This window comes from Lampris incognitus, chromosome 6 (assembly GCF_029633865.1).
Source record: "Lampris incognitus isolate fLamInc1 chromosome 6, fLamInc1.hap2, whole genome shotgun sequence".
Classification (NCBI taxonomy): Eukaryota; Metazoa; Chordata; class Actinopteri; order Lampriformes; family Lampridae; genus Lampris; species Lampris incognitus.
Genome location: NC_079216.1, coordinates 47,595,299 through 47,620,042, shown reverse-complemented (window position 1 = coordinate 47,620,042; position 24,744 = coordinate 47,595,299). Strand labels below are relative to the sequence as shown.

At 42.3% G+C, this 24,744-nt stretch overlaps 2 protein-coding genes across 2 annotated transcripts; one reads left to right on the top strand and one right to left on the bottom strand.

Moving 5' to 3' along the window:
* The first annotated feature begins 351 nt into the window (after nt 1–351).
* Nucleotides 352–5,146, top strand: rag1 (recombination activating 1). The gene is made up of 3 exons (XM_056282422.1): nt 352–692; nt 1,382–2,520; nt 3,393–5,146. The coding sequence occupies exons 1-3, from the start codon at nt 352–354 to the stop codon at nt 5,144–5,146; spliced, it is 3,234 nt and encodes a 1,077-aa protein (XP_056138397.1).
* Nucleotides 5,147–8,113: 2,967 nt separating this feature from the next.
* rag2 (recombination activating gene 2) lies at nt 8,114–9,715 on the bottom strand. Its single transcript, XM_056282421.1, has one exon. It carries the CDS (start codon nt 9,713–9,715, stop codon nt 8,114–8,116), a length of 1,602 nt encoding a protein of 533 aa, XP_056138396.1.
* Between the last annotated feature and the right edge of the window lie 15,029 nt (nt 9,716–24,744).

The following is a 24,744-nucleotide window of genomic DNA, read 5'->3' as shown; positions in this document are numbered from 1 at the left end:
GTTCTAAACACTACTTGTGGTAAAATACACCACTCTAAGTTAGGGCTCAGTACCCCACTCTCTGCAGAGAGATTTTGGAGTACTTGGTGAGTAAATTCACAGGAATCAAATAAAGCTGCTAGGCTGTGTCATGGGCTCAGCGGTGAAAAGGCACAGGGGATATCTGAGGATTTGAACACTCAAATCTCTTCTCAATATCCATTAATGGGCTTCTCATAGGCAGCAGAAATTATTTCATACATTTTGCAATGCATCTTAATAAGCTCCTGCTCCCCCTCCCTCCTCTGCTCTCCTCTGCTCTCCTCTCCTCTCTTATTTCATCTCTCCAGGGTCTGAGATCTACCTCACATGATGGCAGAGGCGAGTCTGGAGACAGAGGGCCCAAGATCCTCCATGCCAGCTGAGCTGTACCACTGTCACTCAGAGTTCTCCAACTGGAAGTTTAAACTGTTTAGAGTGAAGTCAATGGAAAAGGCACCCCTTCCCAGCCAGATAGAAACCCAAAAAGGTGCCTCATCACAGATCCTGTTTTCTTCAGCTCCACGGTCAACAGTGAATGATGATGGTGTGGGTCCCTCAGGGAGTGTGATGAAGCTGTGTTTAGGAGGAAAGAGCAAGGAACATGTGGAAGGTCCAGGCAAGAGAGTGGATCTCAAGCTAAAGGAGATGGACATCCACATGAACCACCTCCGGTGAATGAGCACCTATTACAGTATAAAAATTCTATAGACAGCATAATCCAATATGATACTATACTATACATAATTATACTACACATAACTATGCTACACTATATACTGTAGTAAATTGTGCTGCTACTGTTATTACTACTATTGCTATTACATAGCTATTACTATAACTAATACAGTACCACTTTAATAAGCCTACCCTTATAAAGGGTTTATGAAATGGTTTATAATTAGTTTATTCATTAGGTTGTTAATACCTTATACATTAATAAGTTGTTATAACACATGAGATGAAAATGGCAACAGTGCCCTATTGCTTGCCAAATAGTAAGCCCACATTTATCTGTAATTTTAGGCCTCAGATCTCATTGGTTACTTAGCTAGCAACTAAGATCTGCTAGCAACTAGCAAGATTTGAGATATTAACAGAATAGATAAAAAGTGCAGCAGTAACTTGAACTTGCCAAATAGTTCATTGCATTGATGTACGAAAACTGATATAACTTGTTTATAATTGTTTATTAATGATTCATATAAAGTATTTAAAACCTAAGTTATAACCTAATTATAAACCTTTATAAGGGTAGTCTTATTGTAAAGGGGTACCTAATGATGCTACTTTTAACAGTGAACATCTTCAAAGAAATTGTAATCAAAGGGCAACACTGACTGCTTGCTTTTCCTGTATAAAGGTATCTGTGCCGGCTTTGTGGTGTGGCTCTAAGGAAAGTCAAAGGCCCAGAGCATGATGTGCAGGGCCATCTGGATGAGACAAGCAGGAACACCTTACGCAGGATGGGCTGCAAATTCACCAGCTGGCCAGAGGTCATTCTCAAGGTGTTCAAAGTGGATGTGACAGGGGACACAGAAGCTGTCCACCCTCTGTCCTTTTGTCATCGATGTTGGATGGTTGCCATGCGAGGAGGAGGCTTCTGCAGCTTCTCGAAAACTAGAGTCCCTGAGTGGAGACCCCACTCCTCCCTGTGCCTCCTTTGTTCTCCCAAGAAGCCCTCACTCAAATGGAGTGTGAGAAATAGAAAAAGACCTCTTTGTAGAGTCCAACGGCAGGTCAAGAGGTTCAAGGGGGACTACTATGATAACACTGGCACTTGTGAGAAGAAAACTCTGAAACCAGTATCAGGCCATCACCCAGGTCATGTGGTCAGAAGCTGGGTGAAACCCAGCATCCAGAAGAAACAATGGGCGAAGAGTTTCATCCACTGTCAGAAAGACCATCTCAGCACCAGCCTGATCTCTGAGGAGCTCCCTGAAGACTTCTTCCGCTCTGTCACCTGCCCGGTGTGTGACCATCTGCTATCTGACCCAGTTCAATCTCCTTGCAGACACCTCTTCTGCCGTAGTTGTATTATGATATATAGCCATACTCTTGGACTCCACTGCCCGGCTTGTAACCTGCCCTTTGCCACTGCTGACCTCAGTTCCCCTGCTAATGCTTTTTTGGCAGCTCTGCACTCTGTCCCTCTGCTCTGCTCAAGAAGTGGCTGTGGGAAACAGGTAAGACTAGACACGTACAAGGCTCACTGTCTGTCCCACCAACTCGAGGAAGAAGATGAAAACCAGAGGTCACCAAATGAGACCATTGACAATTACCTGCCAATCAATAAAGGAGGGAGACCTCGCCAGCACTTGCTATCCCTCACTCGCCGTGCCCAGAAACATCGACTGAAGGACCTCAAGAACCAGGTTAAAATGTTTGCAGACAAAGAGGAAGGTGGTGACATAAAGTCTGTGTGCCTGACTTTATTCCTTCTTGCTTTGAGATCTGGGAATGAGCACCAGCAGGCAGATGAGCTGGAAGTCATAATGCAAGGTAAAAGGCTATTAGAATGTTTTCATTCAAACTAAATTTCAGATTTAGCACACACCCCTCCACACCAGAGGAAGAAAAAAAAGAAAAGAATAGAAATGCTACAGTGTTTGCTCATTAATATTCCCACCTACCACAGAGGAATACATTCATCTCATAAATAACAATGAGTTGAAAAGTTCAGTGTTCGAGAAGGGCAGAGTAACTTGTCTGAAATATATTTTATCATTCCTTGCCTCTGTCTATTAAACTTGTTCTGTAGCATACCGCTCACTGATTCTCTCCCACTCTCACTCTATGGTGACCTGTCCCTCTATCGCTCATGCTTGTGCTCCCTTTAATGTACAATAACAACTCTTGTCAAGGGGCTGTTAGAATCAAAACAACATCAGCTCTTGTATCTGCAAATTACACAGACAGCATCATCCTCCTCTCAGGGGAATAGATGCCAGCTGGTGTCTGTTTTCATCCGCGGCCAAAACATCACTTTTGCCAGCTTCACTGATTCACCCTTTTGTCTCCTGATAGCATTTGAAAATGAGAAAATATTCGATCTTGTAATTAGAAAGCACTAGAATGTGTGTTGCACTGTAATGGGCTTGTGGACTTTTGAGAGCGATTCTTCCACATTTGGTTTTAACATTTCTGATATTCTCTCTCGTAGTATTTTCTCTAATTTTTTTAACACTGAAATTAAGTAAGGAAGTACTATACAATGCAGTCGTAATAAAAAAAAAGTTATCTCTCACATTTTGATGTTGCACACTGTCTTATTTCTTGTCCTTTCTCTCTGTTATTTTCTTTCTGATCATCATCCCACTTTCTTGCTCTCTTCCTCTCTGTCTAACCCTTTGTCTTCCTCTTTCTCTCTGCAGGAAGAGGCTATGGGTTACATCCTGCTGTGTGCCTGGCCATTCGCGTCAACACCTTTCTCAGCTGCAGCCAGTACCACAAGATGTACCGAACTGTTAAAGCAACCAGTGGTCGCCAAATCTTCCAGCCCCTGCACACTCTCCGAGCTGTGGAAAAGGAGCTCCTCCCTGGCTATCACCCATTTGAGTGGCAGCCTGCCCTCAAGAATGTGTCTGCATCGTGCCAAGTGGGCATAATCAACGGGCTATCTGGGTGGGTTGCTTCTGTTGATGACTCTCCGGCTGATACAATCACTCGCCGGTTTCGTTATGACGTGGCCCTGGTATCGGCCCTCAAAGATCTGGAAGAGGACATTATTGAGGGACTGAGCAAGTGTGGTCTTGAAGACAGTGCTTGCACCTCAGGCTTCAGTGTTATGATCAAGGAGTCTTGCGATGGCATGGGTGATGTCAGCGAGAAGCACGGTGGAGGCCCTCCTGTCCCAGAAAAAGCTGTGCGCTTTTCTTTCACCATTATGTCCATCTCTATATTGGCTGATGGAGAGCAGGAAGAGGTAACTATCTTCAGGGAGCCAAAGCCAAATTCTGAACTGTCCTGTAAACCTCTTTGCCTGATGTTTGTAGACGAGTCTGACCACGAAACCCTCACGGCTGTCCTAGGGCCTGTGATTGCGGAACGAAACGCCATGAAGCAGAGCCAACTCATCCTATCTATGGGCGGGCTACCTCATTCTTTCTGCTTCCACTTTAGAGGCACAGGCTATGATGAGAAGATGGTGCGTGAGATGGAGGGCCTCGAGGCCTCAGGTTCCACTTATATCTGCACCCTGTGCGATTCCACTAGGGCGGACGCCTCTCACAACATGGTACTCCATTCTATCACACGCAGCCACAGTGAGAACCTGGAGCGCTACGAGATATGGAGGACAAATCCCTTCTCTGAGTCTGCTGAGGAGCTGCGAGACCGGGTCAAAGGAGTCTCTGCCAAGCCCTTTATGGAAACCCAGCCTACTCTAGATGCATTACACTGTGACATCAGCAATGCCACAGAGTTCTACAAAATCTTCCAGGATGAGATTGGAGAAGTGTTCCAAAGGCCCAAGCCTACCCGGGAGGAAAGGCGAGGATGGAGGGCAGCCTTGGATAAGCAGCTTAGGAGGAAGATGAAGCTTAAGCCTGTGATGAGGATGAATGGAAACTATGCCAGAAGGCTGATGACCAAGGAGGCTGTGGACGTGGTATGTGAGTTAGTGCCCACAGAGGAGAGGAGGGAGGCCCTGAGGGAGCTTATGGAGCTATACCTGCAGATGAAACCTGTATGGCGTGCTACCTGCCCCACCAATGAATGCCCTGACCAGCTATGCCAGTACAGCTTCAACTCTCAGCGCTTTGCTGATCTCCTTTCCACTGCCTTTAAATATAGATATAATGGAAAGATTACCAATTACCTGCACAAGACACTGGCCCATGTCCCTGAAATTATAGAGAGAGATGGCTCCATCGGAGCCTGGGCCAGTGAAGGGAATGAGTCAGCAAACAAACTGTTTCGCCGTTTTCGTAAAATGAATGCTCGTCAGTCCAAGGCCTTTGAACTGGAAGATGTGTTGAAACACCACTGGCTCTACACCTCAAAATACTTGCAGAAATTTATGAATGCTCACAAGGACTCTGCAAAAGCATTGCAAGCTACCATTGACCCATTGGTAATCCAGGATCAGGACAATGAAAACGTATCTCTTGATGCCCCTGATCTGTGACAGCAAAATCTGATTTCATGTCAACATTGTTGAAATACTCAGGCTAGTAGAAGTATTATTTGTTGCATTTCCTGGATAGTGTTTTTGTTACACATGATCAGAAAGTAATGAATGATTTTTTTTGTGGTTTTTTTCCCCTCTTTTTCTCCCCAATTGTATTTGGCCAATTACCCTGTTTTCCAAGCTATCCCGGTCGCTGCTCAACCCCCCTCTGCCGATCCGAGGAGGGCTGCAGACCACCACATGCTTCCTCCGATACATGTGGTGTAAAGCCAGCAGCTTTTTTTTTTGGCTTGACAGTGAGGAGTTTTGCCAGGGGAACGTAACACGTGAGTGGATCATGCTATTCCCCCCAGTTACCCTTCACCACGAACAGGCGCCCTGACCGACCAGGGGAGGCGCTAGTGACACATACCCACATCCGGCTTCCCAGGTACGCCCCGACCAAGCCGGAGGTAACACGGGACGAATGAATTATTTTAATGAAACCTTTGGATTTTAAGTTGTTATATTTGTTCGTTAGTATATGGTCTTCTATTGTTGTAACTTGAAAATATCTCTGCTCTTCCACACAACATCTTCATACACTCATTTTAAGATGAAAAAAAAATGTGTTCTTCCTTATAATGACAGTTTTAATTTACCTGCATATAGTAATTTTATGAAGTTTATGTGACAGAAAGTTGTTTCCACCCTGTGTTTTTTATTTGGACCATACTTTGACCGAATGATAAGAGGGACAATGCAACAATGGGACAAGGGACAATGCAGGAGCAATGAGGTATCAGAGTTTTGTTTTTGCCTTGCTTTTAGCAAGAAAGTTTTCTTTATTTTATCCTCAGTTTCCTGTGAAATATGATGTCGTTTATTGTACTGCAGGGTTATGACACATTAGGAATTTATTCAGAGAGAATATTTATGGAAACAGATGAAAGCACGGTAACTCAAGGGAGGAAATTGTGTTAAAGAGATCACATTTATGACCACTGTATTAATATATCATTTGGCCTGGAACAAAATAGAATCACAGGGACCCAAATGCTTTTTGTTTCATGAGAAACCACTGAAAAAAAAATACTTTAGTGCTTTATAGTGGTGTCCCTGAGGGGCAAAATAGATGCCAGGTCATTTTGAAAATTTTTTCTCTCTTTTAGTTTTTGCACAGTGGAGGAGAGATGATACTTATTCTACCTCGTCACATAAAATAAAGCACATATTGACCTTTTTGTTGATATCATAAAATACAGTAAGGTCCATTAATAAGCTTAATACCCCATGGACTTGCTTGCAGGCAGGGATTCATCAGAAGATTCCTGTAACCTGGCTTTTCTTTCATAGCTGTTATTTTTCACTACCATTACTTACAGAGGAGAGTGATGGGCGAGGGGAGGAGAAACTTGATATAAATTGAATTGTTTGAGACTTTATTTGCTTGCTTGATTGATTATATTGTCTTCTTTTTTTTACTATTCTGAAATGTGACAACCAATTTTGTTTTCTTATTTGATTGAATGTTTCGATTTGATTTTACTGCATTAACTTTTACCTCATGACAGCGGTGAAATATTGTCATATTTTTATTTGACTGTTGCCACAGTCCTGCAACAACTTCATGTTTTCCAGTACAGTGTATTGCAACATATCTCATATTGATTTTTGTTGATAGTGAATTGCATTTCCAAAAAACAAAAAACAAAAAAATGCATGACGGATGTTTCATGAAAATCTCCTTGTTCTCTCTGCACAGTTCACTTTGGTATTTTTCAACACTTCACCCAAAACGAGGCAAGTTGTTTACTGGTTATGTGACGAACCTTCAACTGTCCCAATTAGCACACTGGAAGCAAATTTACAATCCACTATGTAATGTGTGTGTCTGAATGGTGTTGTTTAGGTGTCAAACATCCTTGTGCATTTACATAAAAATAAACAATCTCTATTACCATGTTTACAGCAATGTGGCTCAAGTCACTCATGACTCAATCTGTATGTTTGTGTAGTTACACTGATTACTTTGTTTCACAAATGTCTAATTTAAAAAAAAATTGAATAAATTCAATATTTGATGACACAGTGACTTTTTGTAAATTTATTTTATTGAATAAGTAAAACAGAAACATGTAACACCAGGTCTACTGAAACTTCTGAAATCACACTAGCAGAACACAGCCCACACATGAAGTTTTGATTTAATTAGTCATTATAATTGTCTCATTTCATTATAGCACCTCTTGAATATTACAAATATGCACACAATATATTTCCAGCTTGACATTCACATACTTTGTATGATACAAACTTCATAAACTGATAGAGAACTGATAGAGATAGCTCATCGTCCACAGTCCTAAACAAACTCCAGTACATCCAGAACTCTGCCGCACGCCTGCTCACCCACTGCCGCTCCTGTAACCACATCACCCTTGTCCTCCAGAACCTCCACTGGCTCCCTGTCCCACAACAGATAAAATTCAGAGTCCTTCTCCCCACTCACAAAACTCTCATAACCAGGCCCCCTCATACCTCACCAACCTGCCCCACTACCACACTCCTTCCTGCAGCCTCTGCTCCTCCAATGCGAACCTTCTGTCTCCACCACACAGAACCAAGCACCAGACTTGGGGTGACAGAACCTTCTCCATAGCTGCCCCTCCCCCAGGAACTGTCCTCAAGCGCATCAGACACTGCACCGATCTGTCCACATTAAAATCATTGATCAAAACTCACCTTTTCAGAATGTTTTTTAATGTATGATTAATGTTGTTTGTTACATGTTTTTGGTGTATTGCTCTTATTTTTTTTCAATCTTATGGAAAGCATGTTTGTATACCTTGATTTTATTTGTATGCTATACAAATAAAATGTATTATATTTTTATTATAAACCGCCTTACAAACCTGTTAATGTCATATCAGACAGAATACTCAAAATAAAAGCACACATATTCCCCACTGAGATAACTATGCATCACCTAAACAACCTTCTAAAGACACTTTTTTTGGCTGGGTTCATCCTCATTGAAGGAGGTGTCTTCTTACGTTGCATTTTCATGGGCTTGCGTTTTAGGGGCAGCGCATGTCGAGGTGGAGTCATTTCCTGATGGGGAAGACCTCCATGGTCCGGACAGAAGTACTTGCTGTTGTCCTCAGACAGCCTCAGCAGTAGGATCTCAGACAGTTCCATGCACTGGGCATGGACCCAGTGGCCTTCCTCCCCTCTAGAGCAGAAGATCATGGCTGGCCGGTGGAGCTCGGTGGAGTAGTAAGGCTCCCAAGTGTTGGGGTCTACCTGGCATCCAAGGCAACATTTGATCCAATAGCCTGTTTGGGACTCATCCTCCTCATCTTCCTCATGATAAGTATCCTCTTCCCCACCACTGCTGTCTTGTAACTCATGGGGCTCACGGCCAAAGTACAGTTCCTCAGAGTCCTCAAGTGGAGTAGAATCCTCATAGTCTGTGGATTCTTGGCTACAGCCCAGGGTTGCCTCTTCCCCCTCACCTCCCCCCTGCCTCTCAAAACAAACCTGGAAGAAATAATGTTCTTCTGACTGGGCTGACCTTCTTTCAGATGGAATTGCTATCAAGGCACTTCCTTCCCCCAAGCTCCCACCAAACCACGTGCGACTGTGAGTGATATCTGCAGTCCAGCTCGGTGGTTCTAAGGACTCAATATGGATTCCGCTATCACCCAGGACCACTGTACTGCATTCAATCCTCTTCTGAGAGTCTGCCTGATACCCTCCCAAAATAATGTATTTGTGAGAAGGACCCGTGCGGAGCGTGATTGCACTGGAGATGGACATACCAATACAAAGGGATTCGCAGGAGAGCATGGGACTGCCCTGTAAAAGCTCAACATGTAAGCAGAAAAGTCGAGGTGGGCGGGAGTCTGAGGAAAGTGAATGACCACCAAGGAAGTAGACACAATCCTCTCTCGCAAGAGCCACATGAAAAGACTGTCCATCACTAAGCTCTGGTAATTTGTGAGCAGAGCAACATTCATACTCCAGGTCAATAAGGAACACCTGTGGGGGACAGTCAACAACACTGTTCCAGCTCTCGGTGGTCCGCTCTCCAGCAGGCATGTAGGACCTCCCCCCAAATAGCACACAGGCTTCCTTTCCCCGGCTTTGGATCATACTGACAGTGTGACCGTATCGGGCCCCGGGTAATTCTCCCCCTAGCTCTTTTTCCTGGCAGCGCAAGGTCAACTTGCGGTTGCAGCCACGGCTATCCAAGGTCAGAAGATAGAGGCTAGCTGAGATCTCATTATTAGGGGTTCGGCCGCCATGGATGAGATAGCTCTCTGGAAAGCCATCATAGGGGTCGAGGCGGGCAACAGCAGGACAACGCAATGGAGGAAGGTAGCAGGAGTCATTAGAGAAAGATATTGGCCTCAACTTAAGCTCCCCATCTTTTAGTCGGACTCCAAATATTCCAGTTGGGCAGAAACGCTTGGGCCAGCCTTTCTGGCCAAACAGAAGAGCCTCACCATCCAGCTGTAGCAAAGAGCACCCAGGCTGTAGAAGGCTGGCACAGTTCACTGGAGTTAATGGTTTTAGGGACATTCTTCAACAGCCACCTGCTTCAGAATAACACAAAATCAGTGATATCAGTTAGCTATTGCTTGTTTTAATATAGGCATTTTAAACCCATATCTCATTTTCATTATAAATGAAAGAGCAGCAGTATTTAAATGAACCGCAGGTAACTACAATTGAATGATGTCTGAGAATTCATTCAGCATCTTGCACATGTTTTTATTTTTAAGTAACCTTTTGAAAATGGACTGTAGTATAACACTGTAACCACTGTAAAACACAACCTTTCTATAGTAAGATCATAGGAAAACCTTTGATATAACAAAATAATCCCACAGAAAATACTATACTTAATTGCACTGTCGTGCTACTAATGTGAGGGAAAAAATACAAGTAATACAATAGTAATTTTAGTTGTGGTTTTCTGTAATCCATTTTCGTATGGGATGGCAGAGTTCAAGGACACCAAGTTTGCAAAAAAGTAATTTAATGGCATTTTGTCAACAGCAGAATCAGTTTCTCAAGTTCGAAGAGTTACTTATTATTATCATTATTATTGGGTTGCTGTTGTTGTAATAGCTATAAGCAACCGCAGAGATTCGTCAGAACTACTGTCAATCTCCGTTGATGTTGGTCGCAATAAAACACCATTACCCATCAGCCAACTCGCCAAGCGGTTGCTAGGGATCAACGGGGAGGTGAGGACACACGCTCGCGTAGCTAATCACAGTTAGCTTCAGTATTATTTATTTTGCAAACTAGCTCATAAAATAGACTAGCAGATACACAGACCGCCCCGCAAAGTTTACCTCAGCTGACTACTAGTGTGATGTACGGTGCGACGTATTTATGCTGGACAATTAGCAAAACGGCTCCTTTGTTCGCAAGCTGTCAGATAAGTGGATAGTTAGTAAACTAGCCTGACGTTCGTCCAACGCAGTGCGAGAAAAAAAAAGTTAAGCAACTTCAACCCCAGATTAATGCCAGACTAGTTAGCTAAGGATGCAGTTAGATGGTCGGAATGTTAGTTTAACATTCTGACAAAGCGTAACGTTGATCGGGTAAATTCGAGGCATATAACGAGCCAGGAAGCTGTGTAATAGACGTGTCTTGGACAGATGTCATCCCGTGCAGAGATGAGTTAAGGCTTGGTCCACCGAACATCTTCTGCAGCGCAACTCATCATTTACACGAGTTTTTACGTTTTCATTTAGAAATGAGATGCGCGATGCAACACGAACACTGACTCTGCTGAAGTATTCCCGCTGTTGAGTAGGAGACTTAAAATGGATACACATTTTAAACGCTGTGACATATTCCGGATGGTATGCTGGGCATATGGATATGGTTTCTGAATAAGTGTTGTCTGTACCGTCATGTATCAAAACTCGGCGAGTGTGAAGGCCTTTAGGTGCAAACTATTGTATTGTTTCTCTGCACTCTCACTTTGAGAGCCTTACTGTACCATCGAAAGGAATTGAATCGAGTGCGCCTGGACTTGGTGTATATGCAGTATACCAAGCCCAGTTGCACTCGATTCAATCCCTTTGGATAACCATGGCCTGGATGAATGAGAACATTCACAGACATCTTTCTGTACCACTAAACAAATAATGAACACACAGTCCAAGGCACCAGAAACGATAAGGACATTCTCATTTAAGTACTCCGGTTTTCACATTTACGTTCGCGACATATTAACTATAATAATAAAAGGGTTAATGTTATTATATGAATGACGTCGTTTAACTGCCATACAGACTCTGTTTACTTGTATTTGAAAGGAAACGAGATCAGGATAATATTTTTAATATTATTTACCTTATAGTCAGGAACAGGATGCAGCGCTTCAGTTTACTCTGGTGGTACTCTAACAAGGAGAAGGACTGTCCTAAAGTGTTCTTTATGTTGCCTAAGTTTGACAGACAGTGGGTGACAGAGCTTGTGATGCTTCGTTGACTCAAAGACTTTCAGATCTTGATGCTAACTGTCTGTGACTGCTGCTCACTGTCAGGTGTCCTGCCTCAATGCATTTACTAAGTTACCTCAGTGTGATTATCACTGATAAGCTGCCAAGGTGAAGGCACAATAAGTTATTGGAGAACAACATTCTTTCCATTGAGAAATCTTATTTTTCCCCCCTTGCAGACACTGCTCATGGCTAAATGGACAGGCAAGCTGCTCTGTATGAACCTACTGTGTCTCTCAAGAGTCGAGATATCACCAGACTGGGCTCATGGTGTCTGAGTGATTGGTTCAAGCAGTACCATTCAGCAACCCCTGCTGATAGGCAGCGTATCAAACGTATCGAAACGTAGGAAAAGTATCAAATGTCATGCCTCAGGGAAGTCCAAATACTTCATATAGCCTAGCAACTTTAAGGTTGCTAGAAAAGTCCATACTTGTACCCAAACAAGTGAGATGTAGGTGTATCCTGCATCAACATGAACACTATAATTGTCCTTGACACCGGAGTTATATTTTGTGGTGTGCTATGTACTGTACAGTCAGTGAGTGTATGGCTTCTCACAGTACACTGAAACTAATGCCCGTGTGACATTATGCAGTTTTATGAAGGAAGAGAAAGGAAGATGAGCAATAGATCATTTATACATATTCATGATTTCCTTTTGATTCTTAGTTCAATCTGAGATTCATCCACTATTAGCCTGTTATGTCTACTTTACTATTGGATGAAAAGAGTAGCCTAAACCTGTATACCACTAGCCTACTGTGTAGACTAAGTAACACATCCACGTGGTTAAACCCCTCGATGAACACTGAGGTACGAACAGATGTCTACCCACTCATTAGCATATTGCTCTTGTGATTTTGTGTTCACTGGCTGCGAGAAAACTCAGGGAGTGTGCAAAACAAAGGCTGCAACCGCAAGTGCCTGGAAGACCGTTACAACTTGAAAACAAAACAGCAGAGCACCTGTGTCTAAGCTGATGCTTGGATGGTAGTGTGAAGGAGAGGAGGAGAGTGAGAGTTACCCCTCTTGGTAGAGAGGAAAAATTGCATCAGTTTCGAACAGTGGTACATATATATATATATATATATATATATATATATATATATATATATATATATATATATATACTACCGTTCAAAAGTTTGGGATCACCCAAACAATTTTGTGTTTTCCATGAAAAGTCACACTTATTCACCACCATATGTTGTGAAATGAATAGAAAATAGAGTCAAGACATTGACAAGGTTAGAAATAATGATTTGTATTTGAAATAAGATTTTTTTTACATCAAACTTTGCTTTCGTCAAAGAATCCTCCATTTGCAGCAATTACAGCATTGCAGACCTTTGGCATTCTAGCTGTTAATTTGTTGAGGTAATCTGGAGAAATTGCACCCCACGCTTCCAGAAGCAGCTCCCACAAGTTGGATTGGTTGGATGGGCACTTCTTTGAGCAGATTGAGTTTCTGGAGCATCACATTTGTGGGGTCAATTAAACGCTCAAAATGGCCAGAAAAAGAGAACTTTCATCTGAAACTCGACAGTCTATTCTTGTTCTTAGAAATGAAGGCTATTCCATGCGAGAAATTGCTAAGAAATTGAAGATTTCCTACACCGGTGTGTACTACTCCCTTCAGAGGACAGCACAAACAGGCTCTAACCAGAGTAGAAAAAGAAGTGGGAGGCCGCGTTGCACAACTGAGCAAGAAGATAAGTACATTAGAGTCTCTAGTTTGAGAAACAGACGCCTCACAGGTCCCCAACTGGCATCTTCATTAAATAGTACCTGTTAGAGCCTGTTTGTGCTGTCCTCTGAAGGGAGTAGTACACACCGGTGTAGGAAATCTTCAATTTCTTAGCAATTTCTCGCATGGAATAGCCTTCATTTCTAAGAACAAGAATAGACTGTCGAGTTTCAGATGAAAGTTCTCTTTTTCTGGCCATTTTGAGCGTTTAATTGACCCCACAAATGTGATGCTCCAGAAACTCAATCTGCTCAAAGAAGTGCCCATCCAACCAATCCAACTTGTGGGAGCTGCTTCTGGAAGCGTGGGGTGCAATTTCTCCAGATTACCTCAACAAATTAACAGCTAGAATGCCAAAGGTCTGCAATGCTGTAATTGCTGCAAATGGAGGATTCTTTGACGAAAGCAAAGTTTGATGTAAAAAAAATCTTATTTCAAATACAAATCATTATTTCTAACCTTGTCAATGTCTTGACTCTATTTTCTATTCATTTCACAACATATGGTGGTGAATAAGTGTGACTTTTCATGGAAAACACGAAATTGTTTGGGTGATCCCAAACTTTTGAACGGTAGTGTATATATATATATACACACACACACACCACTTGACAGCTGATGATTGCTTATGGCATGAAACAGGCTTGTACTGTCTCATAAAGAATTTACTTGACTCACTTGATTATATAGTATATATATATATATATATATATATATATATATATATCTCAACACGGATACAGGAAATTTTTTTTAATACATTGCAGTCCAGGCCTGTTTCGTGCGTCTCGTACATATGAGTGCGAGACGCACGAAACAGGCCTGGACTGCAATGTATTAAAATCTTTTTTCCTGTATCCATGTCATGTTGATATTCCGCTCCTCGTTTGTCGAGCACTCACAATACCATTGACGGTTTTGGATAAAAACGCTCTCTCTCTCTCTCTCTCTCTCTCTCTCTCTCTCTCTCTCTCTCTCTATATATATATATATATATATATATATATATTTATACCTGCTAATATTGTGTGGGTCCCCCTTGAGCCACCGAAACAGCGCTGACCCATTGAATCATGGACTCAACAAGACCTCTGAGGTTGTCCTCTGGTACCTGGTACCAAGATGTTAGCAGCAGATCCTTTAAGTCCTGTAAGTTGCAAGGTGGGGCCTCCATGGATCGGACTTATTTTTCCAGCACATCCCACAGATGTTCGATTGGAGTGAGATCTGGGGAATTTGGAGGCTACCTTGAACTCTGTCATGTTCCTCAAGCCATTCCTGAACAATTTTTGCATTGTGGCAAGGCCAATTATCCTGCTGAAAGAGGCCACTGACATCAGGGAATACCGTCTCCATGAAGCAGTGTACCTGGTCTGTAATGATGTTTAGGGAGGTGGCACGTGTCAAATTGACATCCACATGAATGGCCGGACCCAGGATTTCCCAGCAGAACATTGCCCAGAGCATCACACTGCCTCCACCGGCTTGCCTTCTTCCCATAATTCATCCTGGTGCCAGCTCTTCCCCAGGTAAAGGAGGCACATGCACCCGGCTGTTCACATGATGTAAAAGAAAACGTGATTCATCAGACCAAGCCACCTTGTTCCACTGCTCCATGGTCCAGGTCTGACACTCACATACCCATTGTAGGCGCTTTTGGCGGTGGACAAGGGTCATCATGGGCACTCTGACTGGTCTAAGGCTATGCAGCCCCATATGCAGCAAGCTGTGATGCAGTGAGTATTCTAACACCTGTCTATCATAGCCAGCATTAACGTTTTGAGCTACAGTAGCTCTTCTGTGGGATCGGACCAGATGGGATAACCTTCACATCCCCCATGCATCAGGAAGCCTTGGGCGCCTATGATCCTGTCGCCGGTTCATTGGTTGTCCTTCCTTGGATGACTTTTGGTAGGTACTGATCATTGCATACTGGAGAACGCCCCATAAGACCTGTTTTTTTTGGAGATGCTCTGACCTAGTTGTCTAGCAATCACAATTCTGTCCTTGTTAAAGTTGCTCAGATCCATACGCTTGCCCATTTTTCCTGCTTCCAACACATCAGCTTCAAGAACTGACTGTTCACATGTTGCCTAATATATCCCAGCCTTTGACAGGTGCCACCTGTCAGTGGTTTTAATGTTTTGGCTGATCGGTATGTGTGTGTGTGTATATACAGTGCATCTGGAAAGTATTCACACCCCTTCACTTTCCCCACATTTTGTTATGTTACAGCCTTATTCCAAAATGGATTAAATTTCTTTTTTTCTTCTCATCAATCTACACACAATACCCCATAATGACAAAGCGAAAAAGGTTTTGTAGAAATTTTTGCAAATATATTAAAAATAAAAAACTGAAATATTGCATGTACATAAGTATTCACACCCTTTACTCAGTACTTGGTTGAGGCACCCTTGGCAGCGATTACAGCCTCAAGTCTTCTTGGGTATGAAGCTACAAGGTTGGCACACCTGTATTTGGGGTATTTCTCCCATTCTTCTCTGCAGATCCTCTTGAGCTCTGTAAGGTTAGATGGGGAGCGTCACTGCACAGCTATTTTCAGGTCTTTCCAGAGATGTTCAATGGGGTTCAAGTCTGGGCTCTGGCTGGGCCACTCAAGGACATTCACAGACTTGTCCCGAAGCCACTCCTTCGTTGTCTTGGCTGTGTGCTTAGGGTCGTTGTCATGTTGAAAGATAAACCTTCGCCCCAGTCTGAGGTCCTGAGCACTCTGGAGCAGGTTTTCATCAAGGATCTCTCTGTACATTGCTCCATTCATCTTTCCCTCGATCCTGACTAGTCTCCCAATTCCTGCCGCTGAAAAACATCCCTACAGCATGATGCTGCCACCAATGTGCTTCACTGTAGGGATGGTATTAGCAAGGTGATGAGAGGTGCCTGGTTTCCTCCAAACGTGACGTTTGGCATTCAGGCCAAAGAGTTCAATCTTGGTTTCATCAAACCAGAGAATCTTGTTTCTCTTGGTCTGAGAGTCCTTTAGGTGCTTTCTGGCAAACTCCAAGCGGGCTGTCATGTACCTTGTACTGAGCAGAGGCTTCCGACTGGCCACTCTACCATAAAGGCCTGATTGGTGGAGTGCTGCAGAGATGGTTGTCCTTCTGGAAGGTTCTCCCATCTCCACAGAGGAACGCTGGAGCTCTGTCAGAGTGACCATCGGGTTCTTGGTCACCTCCCTGACCAAGGCCCTTCTCCCCCGATTGCTCAGTTTGGCTGGGCGGCCAGCTCTAGGAAGAGTCCTGGTGGATCCAAACTTCTTCCATTTATGAATGATGGAGACCACTGTGCTCTTCGGGACCTTCAAAGCTGTAGAATTTTTTTTGTACCCTCCCCAGATCTGTGCCTCGATATAATCCTGTCTCGGAGGTCCACAGACAATTCCTTTGACTTCATGGCTTGGTTTCTGCTCTGACATGCACTGTCAAGAGTGGGACCTTATATACAGGTGTGTGCCTTTCCAAATCATGTCCAATCAATTGAATTTACTACGGGTGGACTCCAATCAAGATGTAGAAACATCTCAAGGATGATCAGTGGAAACAGGATGAACCTGAGCTCAATTTTGAGTGTCATAGCAAAGGGTGTGAATACTTATGTACATGCAATATTCCAGTTTTTTATTTTTAATAAATTTGCAAAAAATTTCTACAAAACCTTTTTCACTTTGTCCTTATGGTGTATTGTGTGTCGATTGATGAGAAGAAAAAAAGAAATTTAATCCATTTTGGAATAAGGCTGTAACATAACAAAATGTGGGGAAAGTGAAGGGGTGTGAATACTTTCCAGATGCACTGTATATAGATAGATAGATATATATATAGATAGATATTTCGCTCATTTGTTGAGCAGTTTTATCAACACCATTGACAGTTTAAAAAAACCAACTATATATATATATATATATATATATATATATATATATATATATTTAACTTTGTTTAAAGAAACACTCAACGATAGGAAAAGTGCTCAACAAATAAGGAGCAAAGTAATCCAGTAATTCAAGTAAATTCTTTATGAGACAGTACAAGCTTGTTTCATGCCATAAGCAATCAGCTGTCATATATATACGTGTATACACACACACACACACACACACACACACTTATATATATATATATATATATATATATATATATATATATATATACACACACATACATACATACACACACACACACACACACACACACACATACGCACACACAAACTATATATCCATCCATCCATCCATCCATTATCCAAACAGCTTATCCTGCTCTCAGGGTCGCGGGACGCTGGGATCTATCCCAGCAGTCATTTGGTGGCAGACGGGGAGAGACACACACACACACACACACACACACACACACACACACACACACACACACACACACACACACACACACACACACACACACACACACATGTTGAGTTATTACATCCAATATTTTACATGTTAAGAGTTATTTTATCCAAACAACCATTTCTTTCAGCCCTAAACCTCTAGTCACCTCAAGGCAACATCACAAAGAACTGTCAAAAGTACTGCATGCCATGAAGCTACAGCTGGGTTGGCGCAGAGTGTGTAGGAGGCAGAGCCGTGCACAGCACACCCCAGGCCATGCAGGGATTTGTACATAATTGATAGAACAGAGTAATTAGAATCTACGGTTGCACCTGTTTCTGTTCCTTGTAATGTTTCACTACCTGACTGTTCCCCCCCTGAAGCAGAGTTTTGACGGATGTTGCCATGACAGCTCTGATGTTCCGACGATCATCATGTAGCTGTGTTTATCACTCTTTAATGTCGTCGTAATTGTTCCCCTTGGGGTGACTGGATATGAGTGCCAACAGGGTAATTCCACCTCACCCAGGCTAATATTGCTGCTACACGGTACTTATCAGCTTGCAATCTCAGAACCCAGAGCCTAAATCATCTCTCACGATGATTTATATATATATATATATATATATATATATATATATATATGTACAAAAGTATTGGGACATACCTCTTAATCATTGAATTCAGGTGTTTCATTCAGACCCATTGCCACAGGTGTATAAAATCAAGCAGCTAGCCATGCAGTCTACAGTTACAAACATTTGAGAAAGAATGGGTCGTTCTGAAGAGCACAGTGAATTCAAGCGTGGTACTGTCATAGGATGCCACCTTTGCAATAAGTCAGTTCGTGAAATTTCTTCCTTGCTAGGTATTTCACGGTCAGCTGTAAGTGGTATTATTGAAAAGTGGAAGCATTTAGCAGTGTTTTAGTACTCGAGTCCAAATTTTCAGGACTTGTGACTCGAGTTGGACTTGAGCACTGATGACTTGGACTTGAATTCTAGCATTGACTTACATTCAGACTCGGAAGTAGGAAATGAGGACTCAGACTTGTTAATTGATAAAGACTTTTTTTGTTTTTGTTAGTTTTTTTGTAATGGGCCCTAATAATTTGACATAAGATATTGATAGCTATGTTAATACTGTAACATTATTCAATTATTTGTATGTCAGCTTTTTTACGGTGACAGAGCGGAGCACTGGAGCCCATCTTGGAACTTGACTCAGACTCAACCTTGATGACTCGGGCTCGGACTCTTCTTTGGGGACTCGGACTCGGACTCGAACACTGGGGACTCGAGACTCGACTCGGACTCGAGGTTTAGTGACTCGACTACAACACTGGCGTTTAGGAACAACAGCAACTCAGCCATGAAGTGGCAGACCACGTAAATTCACACAGCGGGGTCAACAAGTGCTGAGGCACATAGTGTGTAAAAGTCACCAACGCTCTGTTGACTCAATAACTGCAGAGTTCCAAACTTCCTCTGGCATTAACATCAGCACAAAAACTGTGCACCGGGAGCTTCGTGGAATGAGTTTCCATGGCTGAGCAGCTGCATTCAAGCCTTACATCACTAAGCACAATGCCAAGTGTGGGATGGAGTAGTGTAAAGTGCGCTGCCACTGGACTCTGGAGCAGTGGAAACGTGTTCTGTGGCGTGACAAATCATACTTCTCTATCTGGCAGTCTGATGGATGGGACTGGGTTTGGTGAATGCCAGAAGAACGTTACTTGCCTGACTGCATTGTGCCAACTGTAAAGTTTGGTGGAGGAGGGATAATGGTATGGGGTTGTTTTTCAGGGGTTGGGCTAGGCCCCTTAGTTCCAGTGAAGGGAAATCTTAATGCTTCAGCATACCAAGACATTTTGAACAATTCTCTGCTTTCAACTTTGTGGTAACAGTTTGGGGAGGGCCCTTTTCTGTTCCAGCATGACTGTGCCCCAGTGCACAAAGCAAGGTCCATTAAGACATGGTTGGGTGAGTTTGGTGTGGAAGAACTTGACTGGCCTGCACAGAGTGCTGACCTCAACCCCATCGAATACCTTTGGGATGAACTAGAACGGAGATTGCGAGCCAGGTCTTCTCATCCAACATCAGTGCCTGACCTCACAAATGCTCTTCTGGATGAATGGGCAAAAATTCCCACAGACACACTCCAAACTCTTGAGGAAAGCCTTCCTAGAAGAGTGGAAGCTGTTATAGCTGCAAAGGGGGGACCAACTCCATATTAATGCCTATGGCTTTAGAATGGGATGTCATAAAAGCTCCTGTAGGTGTAATGGCCAGGTGTCCCAATACTTTGTCCATATATATATATATACACACACACACACACACACACACACACACACACACATATACACAAACATATACATACATACATACATACATACACACACACACATATCAACATGGATACAGGAAAAAAGATTTTAATGCTTTTAATTAATTTTAATGCATTAAAATCATTAAAAAAATATACACATATATATGTATACGTATATATACACACACATATACACACACACACACACACACACACAAATATACATATAAACACACACACACACACACACACACACACACACACACACACACACACACACATATATATGTATGTATATACTATATGTGTGTGTGTGTGTGTGTGTGTATATATATATATATATATATATATATACGTGTGTGTGTGTGTGTGTTAATAGAGATTAATCAGCTTGTGACACCTGACCCATAATGCTAGAGCTCAGCTTTTGCACAATATCTTTCTTCCAAGACACTCTCTCCTCCTCACCTCCTCATACAGTATCTTGTCCTTATGTATGGGGTCCCAGTTCTTAGTCTGTCTCTATCTTCTGTTGTGCTCCTAGTCTTCCAATTGTTTCCTGTTCTATTTTCCCTGCATCCAAAAATGTCTTTCCATTAAACTGTTGTTTTTTTTCTGTGTAGATGTTTGCCTTCCTATGTGGCAGGATGCCAGGGGTGAAGAGGGATTCAGGTACCTTGGCACACTATCACCAGCTGCCAGTAGAAGCCCAGAAGTCCTACTGCGGCTCCTTTGAGCTGTCTTCTGATCATTTCCTGGTCCACTTCACTCATCTGTCTTCAGGATTGTGTTGTAGGTCACAGGTTGTGGTTGTAACATGTTGAATAGACAACATACAGGCATGTTTTAAGCTTACATGCCGAAGGTCGCCCCCTATGCCCATGCTGTCATCCACTTTTGCTCAACAGAGAATCTAAGGAATCAACACGCAGCTGTGGCCCCACAACTGCCATCCTTCCCATGGGAGATAGAAAGATCAGGAGAGAGTAGCCAGAGGGGGAATGGAACAGTCGACAACGTGAGGAAGAGATAGCTGCCAACTGAAAGACAAGCTGGTGACCACATCTTGCCTGCTGATCAGGAGGTCAGTGGCACCTGGCTGCTTCTCTCTGTCCTGTAGGCTTGATATACCGAACCTTTCGGAGAGAGAGGTGAAAAAAAACTCAGCAGGTTTCAATCACGTTGAAGGCACTAGTTTATTTGTCCTCCATCCATTTACTTGTCTCAGGGGTCTTCTCCTTTTCTCTATGCCTGTCGCCTCTGGTTTATATCCCTTTTACTGTGATTCTCGATTTTCTTAAGGCAAATGGCTGGATTGTTTCAGCAGATGGGAGTTTACATCAGATGCGTACATTGGAGCATGAACAGGACCTCAGGCTATGCCAGCTATTGATTTTACCATGATTCTGATTAGAGGGCTCTCTGTTGCAATCAATATGATACATCAGCAAACTGCACAGTGAAACTGATGGCTGCAGATAGGAGCCCATATTTGGTTTCCAATTAATCATGCGGCTGATTATTTTGAAGATTAGAGGGCAGTTGAGTGAGCACAAGATCCTTAAACATGAATGCAGGTCAGCATGAGAGGCTCTCAACTGTCCAAACACATTGGGCCCGGCTGTAACAACTTCAGTCAATTGCTGTACTTGGTCATCGTGATTGAATGTTATGTAGTACAGCACACTTCCCTAAGAGTCTGATAAGATCACAATGAAAGATATTCTCCTCATGCTTCTCTCGCAGTGAATGTCTTATTATCTTATTCTAATGAACTGTAGTGCTGCTGGTGTGATATTTGGCAGATGTGGGAATGAAATCGGCTTTCTGTCAATCTCAAAATTGAAGGCAGGGCCGTAGTCTTTCTTGGACACCTGGTAATATTTCCAGTATAAGGGCTATTTGATAAACTAGATATTGAAATGTTATTCATATGATATATTGTGTTTATGTGATATGCTGGTTAAAGTCGATCACATATTGCACATTGCATTTCCCCCCACATTTTCCATATCCCTGTTGCATTTTCAGATTTAAATACTGGCACTAAAACATTTGATTAAATGTGGAAAAAATGGCCCTCCTATAAAAAGCTTTTGACAAATGGTTGCATCCTCTTTATTCTGACTAAGAAGCTTAGTCAGAGTAAGAAGCATGATTAACCTGAGAAATCTAGAGAGTCATCATGTGAATCCTTCTGAGGACAAGTGCTTGCTGGCCATAGTTTTACTATACGTAGAGGTATTTAGTGTGTGGATTTGTGATTGAAAAGGAGTTGCTTAACACAACTTTTATGTTTTATCTAGACGGATAACCATCTAGCAGCTGGAGACTTAAAATGGATGTCGGAGGATGCCAATGCTGATCCAGGTGCAAACAATCTGTTCTTTGCACTCTGCCTACTCCTCTACCTTTTCAGAATTCACATTACCGAATTATGGAATGGGTTCCTTCAAAAAAGCAAAGTAATGACATTCCCATTATATGAAAATAAGGCTGTTTAATTGCGTGTACGGATCCTCATTAATATCAATTTATCCTAATCTTTTGTGATCATGCTGGAATTAGAGTGGTAGAATTTTACCATTCAGTATTGATATGAGGCTTTCAGACCGCTACAATGCTATTTCATGGAGAATGGTTCCTTTAATCGAAGCTTCTTTGACAACAAATTACACTCAGAGTTCTCACATTTTATCCAAAAAGGGGAAAACTCAATAAAAGTAAAATATTGCTTAATCCAAATATGAAGCTAATATATTATAAAGTTCCTTAGTTGGTCTGAGAAAAAGCTTTTACAAGTCCACCTTTCATGTAATAGAATTTAGATAAAATTATGTGCATATTATTTCTGTGATTAAGGAAATAATTTCCTTTGCTTTAAATAGTTCACATTAGCATTTTTATGCATCTTCAACACATGCAAATTGCTTGGCCATGCTGTTTCCAGTGTTGAGGGCGTCAGCTCTCCTACTTTTTCATGCGCTCCCCCTTCGAAGCACCCTCTTCAGCAATAAGGTCTTTGCCCTAACCTTGTTCTTTGACTGAACAACCCTGCAAATGTGTCCTCATTGTTTTGTGTGTGTGTGTGTGTGTGTGTGTGTTTTAATGTGAGTGCGTGAGTTTGTGTGCATGTGTATGTAAGTGCATGTTTGTGCATGCCACACAGGATGGGCAAGAACATGTTTTCTGATTTACGTTTGAGATAGACATTAGAGAATAATGGTAATTTTGAATTACTCCCTCCAGTATTTTTGCACTCTGATGTAAGGCTGCTATTAACAGTGACGTGGTAGGCAATCTATGGGGAGTGCTGGAGGTCAAATTCATGGTCTCTGCCAAAGAGTATAAAAATGATTTGGCTGTTGTCTTCCTGCTGCCACTCAGAGATGCTGACATAATGAAAGAGCTGACTGTGAACTCCCACCCTGATTAGCATGTGTAATTATGAATATGCTATGGTGGCTGTGAAATCAGACTGAAAGGAAGTGTTCTGGGGTATGACTGTGTCTCTTTGACACTGAGTGGCCTGTAATTGCCTTACTGCAGGCTCAATGACCGCTTAGCATCTGGCATTACACTGTATTGGTCCATATTTGCTACTCGGAGAGATTTAGTCCACTGCTTAACAAGAATATTATATCTTACTGAAGTAAAATACTTAAATAATTCAATAAATTTTACTAATTCCTGAATCACCCCTGATAAATTTCTTTGGCAAATCGACTCTGTAACAATCAAGGAATAGTTTAAGCCCACAAGTGGGATTTCAGCTTGTTTTCCAACAGGCACTGATTTGCCTTTCCTCACTCTGTGGTCCTCTAATCAACCCATGCATCGTTTTCCTTCAATGTCCTTCAGGTTCGCCCCCCAGCCTCTTCTCACCATGTTCTCTCTTCCCACAGTGTCACTTGCACAGTCAGAGTAATTAGATGTTTAATTAAGATCAACACTGGCTCTGTGATTGCCAAACCAAAGAGGAGGAAGGTTTAGCAAAGTGGGAGGAGGAAATGTTCAATATTTAATGGCCTTCACTTCTTTAAATTGATTTAAATTCCTTTCATTGATGCGGAATCATATGCTCCAGTCCAACGGTACTCAGACTTGGCCAACTCAGAAACCACGTTGACAGTAGTTTTTGGAAAAAGCCACATTACAAAATATGCCTGCTCACCCAACCTTCATAGGGACATAGATTGCACTTATTGGAAAATTGGATTATTAACGTTACTGCTGGAAACTGATTCACACTTTGATGGAGTGCACCAACTATCACCCAGAGAGAAGCCTCATGCAAGCAAGCAAGAGCTGTCAGAAATCAGTTACAGATCATTCATTGAAATCAATCCTCAATGCTAACATTGTGAAACAACAAGAACGGTTATTAATTTTCTCCATCACACTGGATTTAAGGATTTAGCTCATTCAGTGGAGTTTTACAAATGACCTTTGGAGGGCAGCAATATGCCTTTTCTGTGTCTAGTCTGCCACAAATTCATCAGTAGTAGAAGAAGAAGAAAAAAGTCCATCAACAACAACAACGTTACTGCTGCAAGTGTCTCAGACAATATCTAGTGAAATATTCGGCTAAAAAGTGGTGAAAAAACAAACAAACGTAAAATTGGAGACTTAAAAGAGCTGCAGTATCAAAAGAGCTG

Coding starts and splice junctions, on each gene's coding strand:
- rag2 (XM_056282421.1), bottom strand. CDS start 9,715: ATGTCCCTAAAACCATTAACTCCAGTGAACTGTGCCAGCCTTCTACAG.
- rag1 (XM_056282422.1), top strand. CDS start 352: ATGGCAGAGGCGAGTCTGGAGACAGAGGGCCCAAGATCCTCCATGCCA. Junction 693..1,381: donor ATCCACATGAACCACCTCCG/GTGAATGAGCAC, acceptor TCCTGTATAAAG/GTATCTGTGCCGGCTTTGTG. Junction 2,521..3,392: donor GCTGGAAGTCATAATGCAAG/GTAAAAGGCTAT, acceptor TTCTCTCTGCAG/GAAGAGGCTATGGGTTACAT.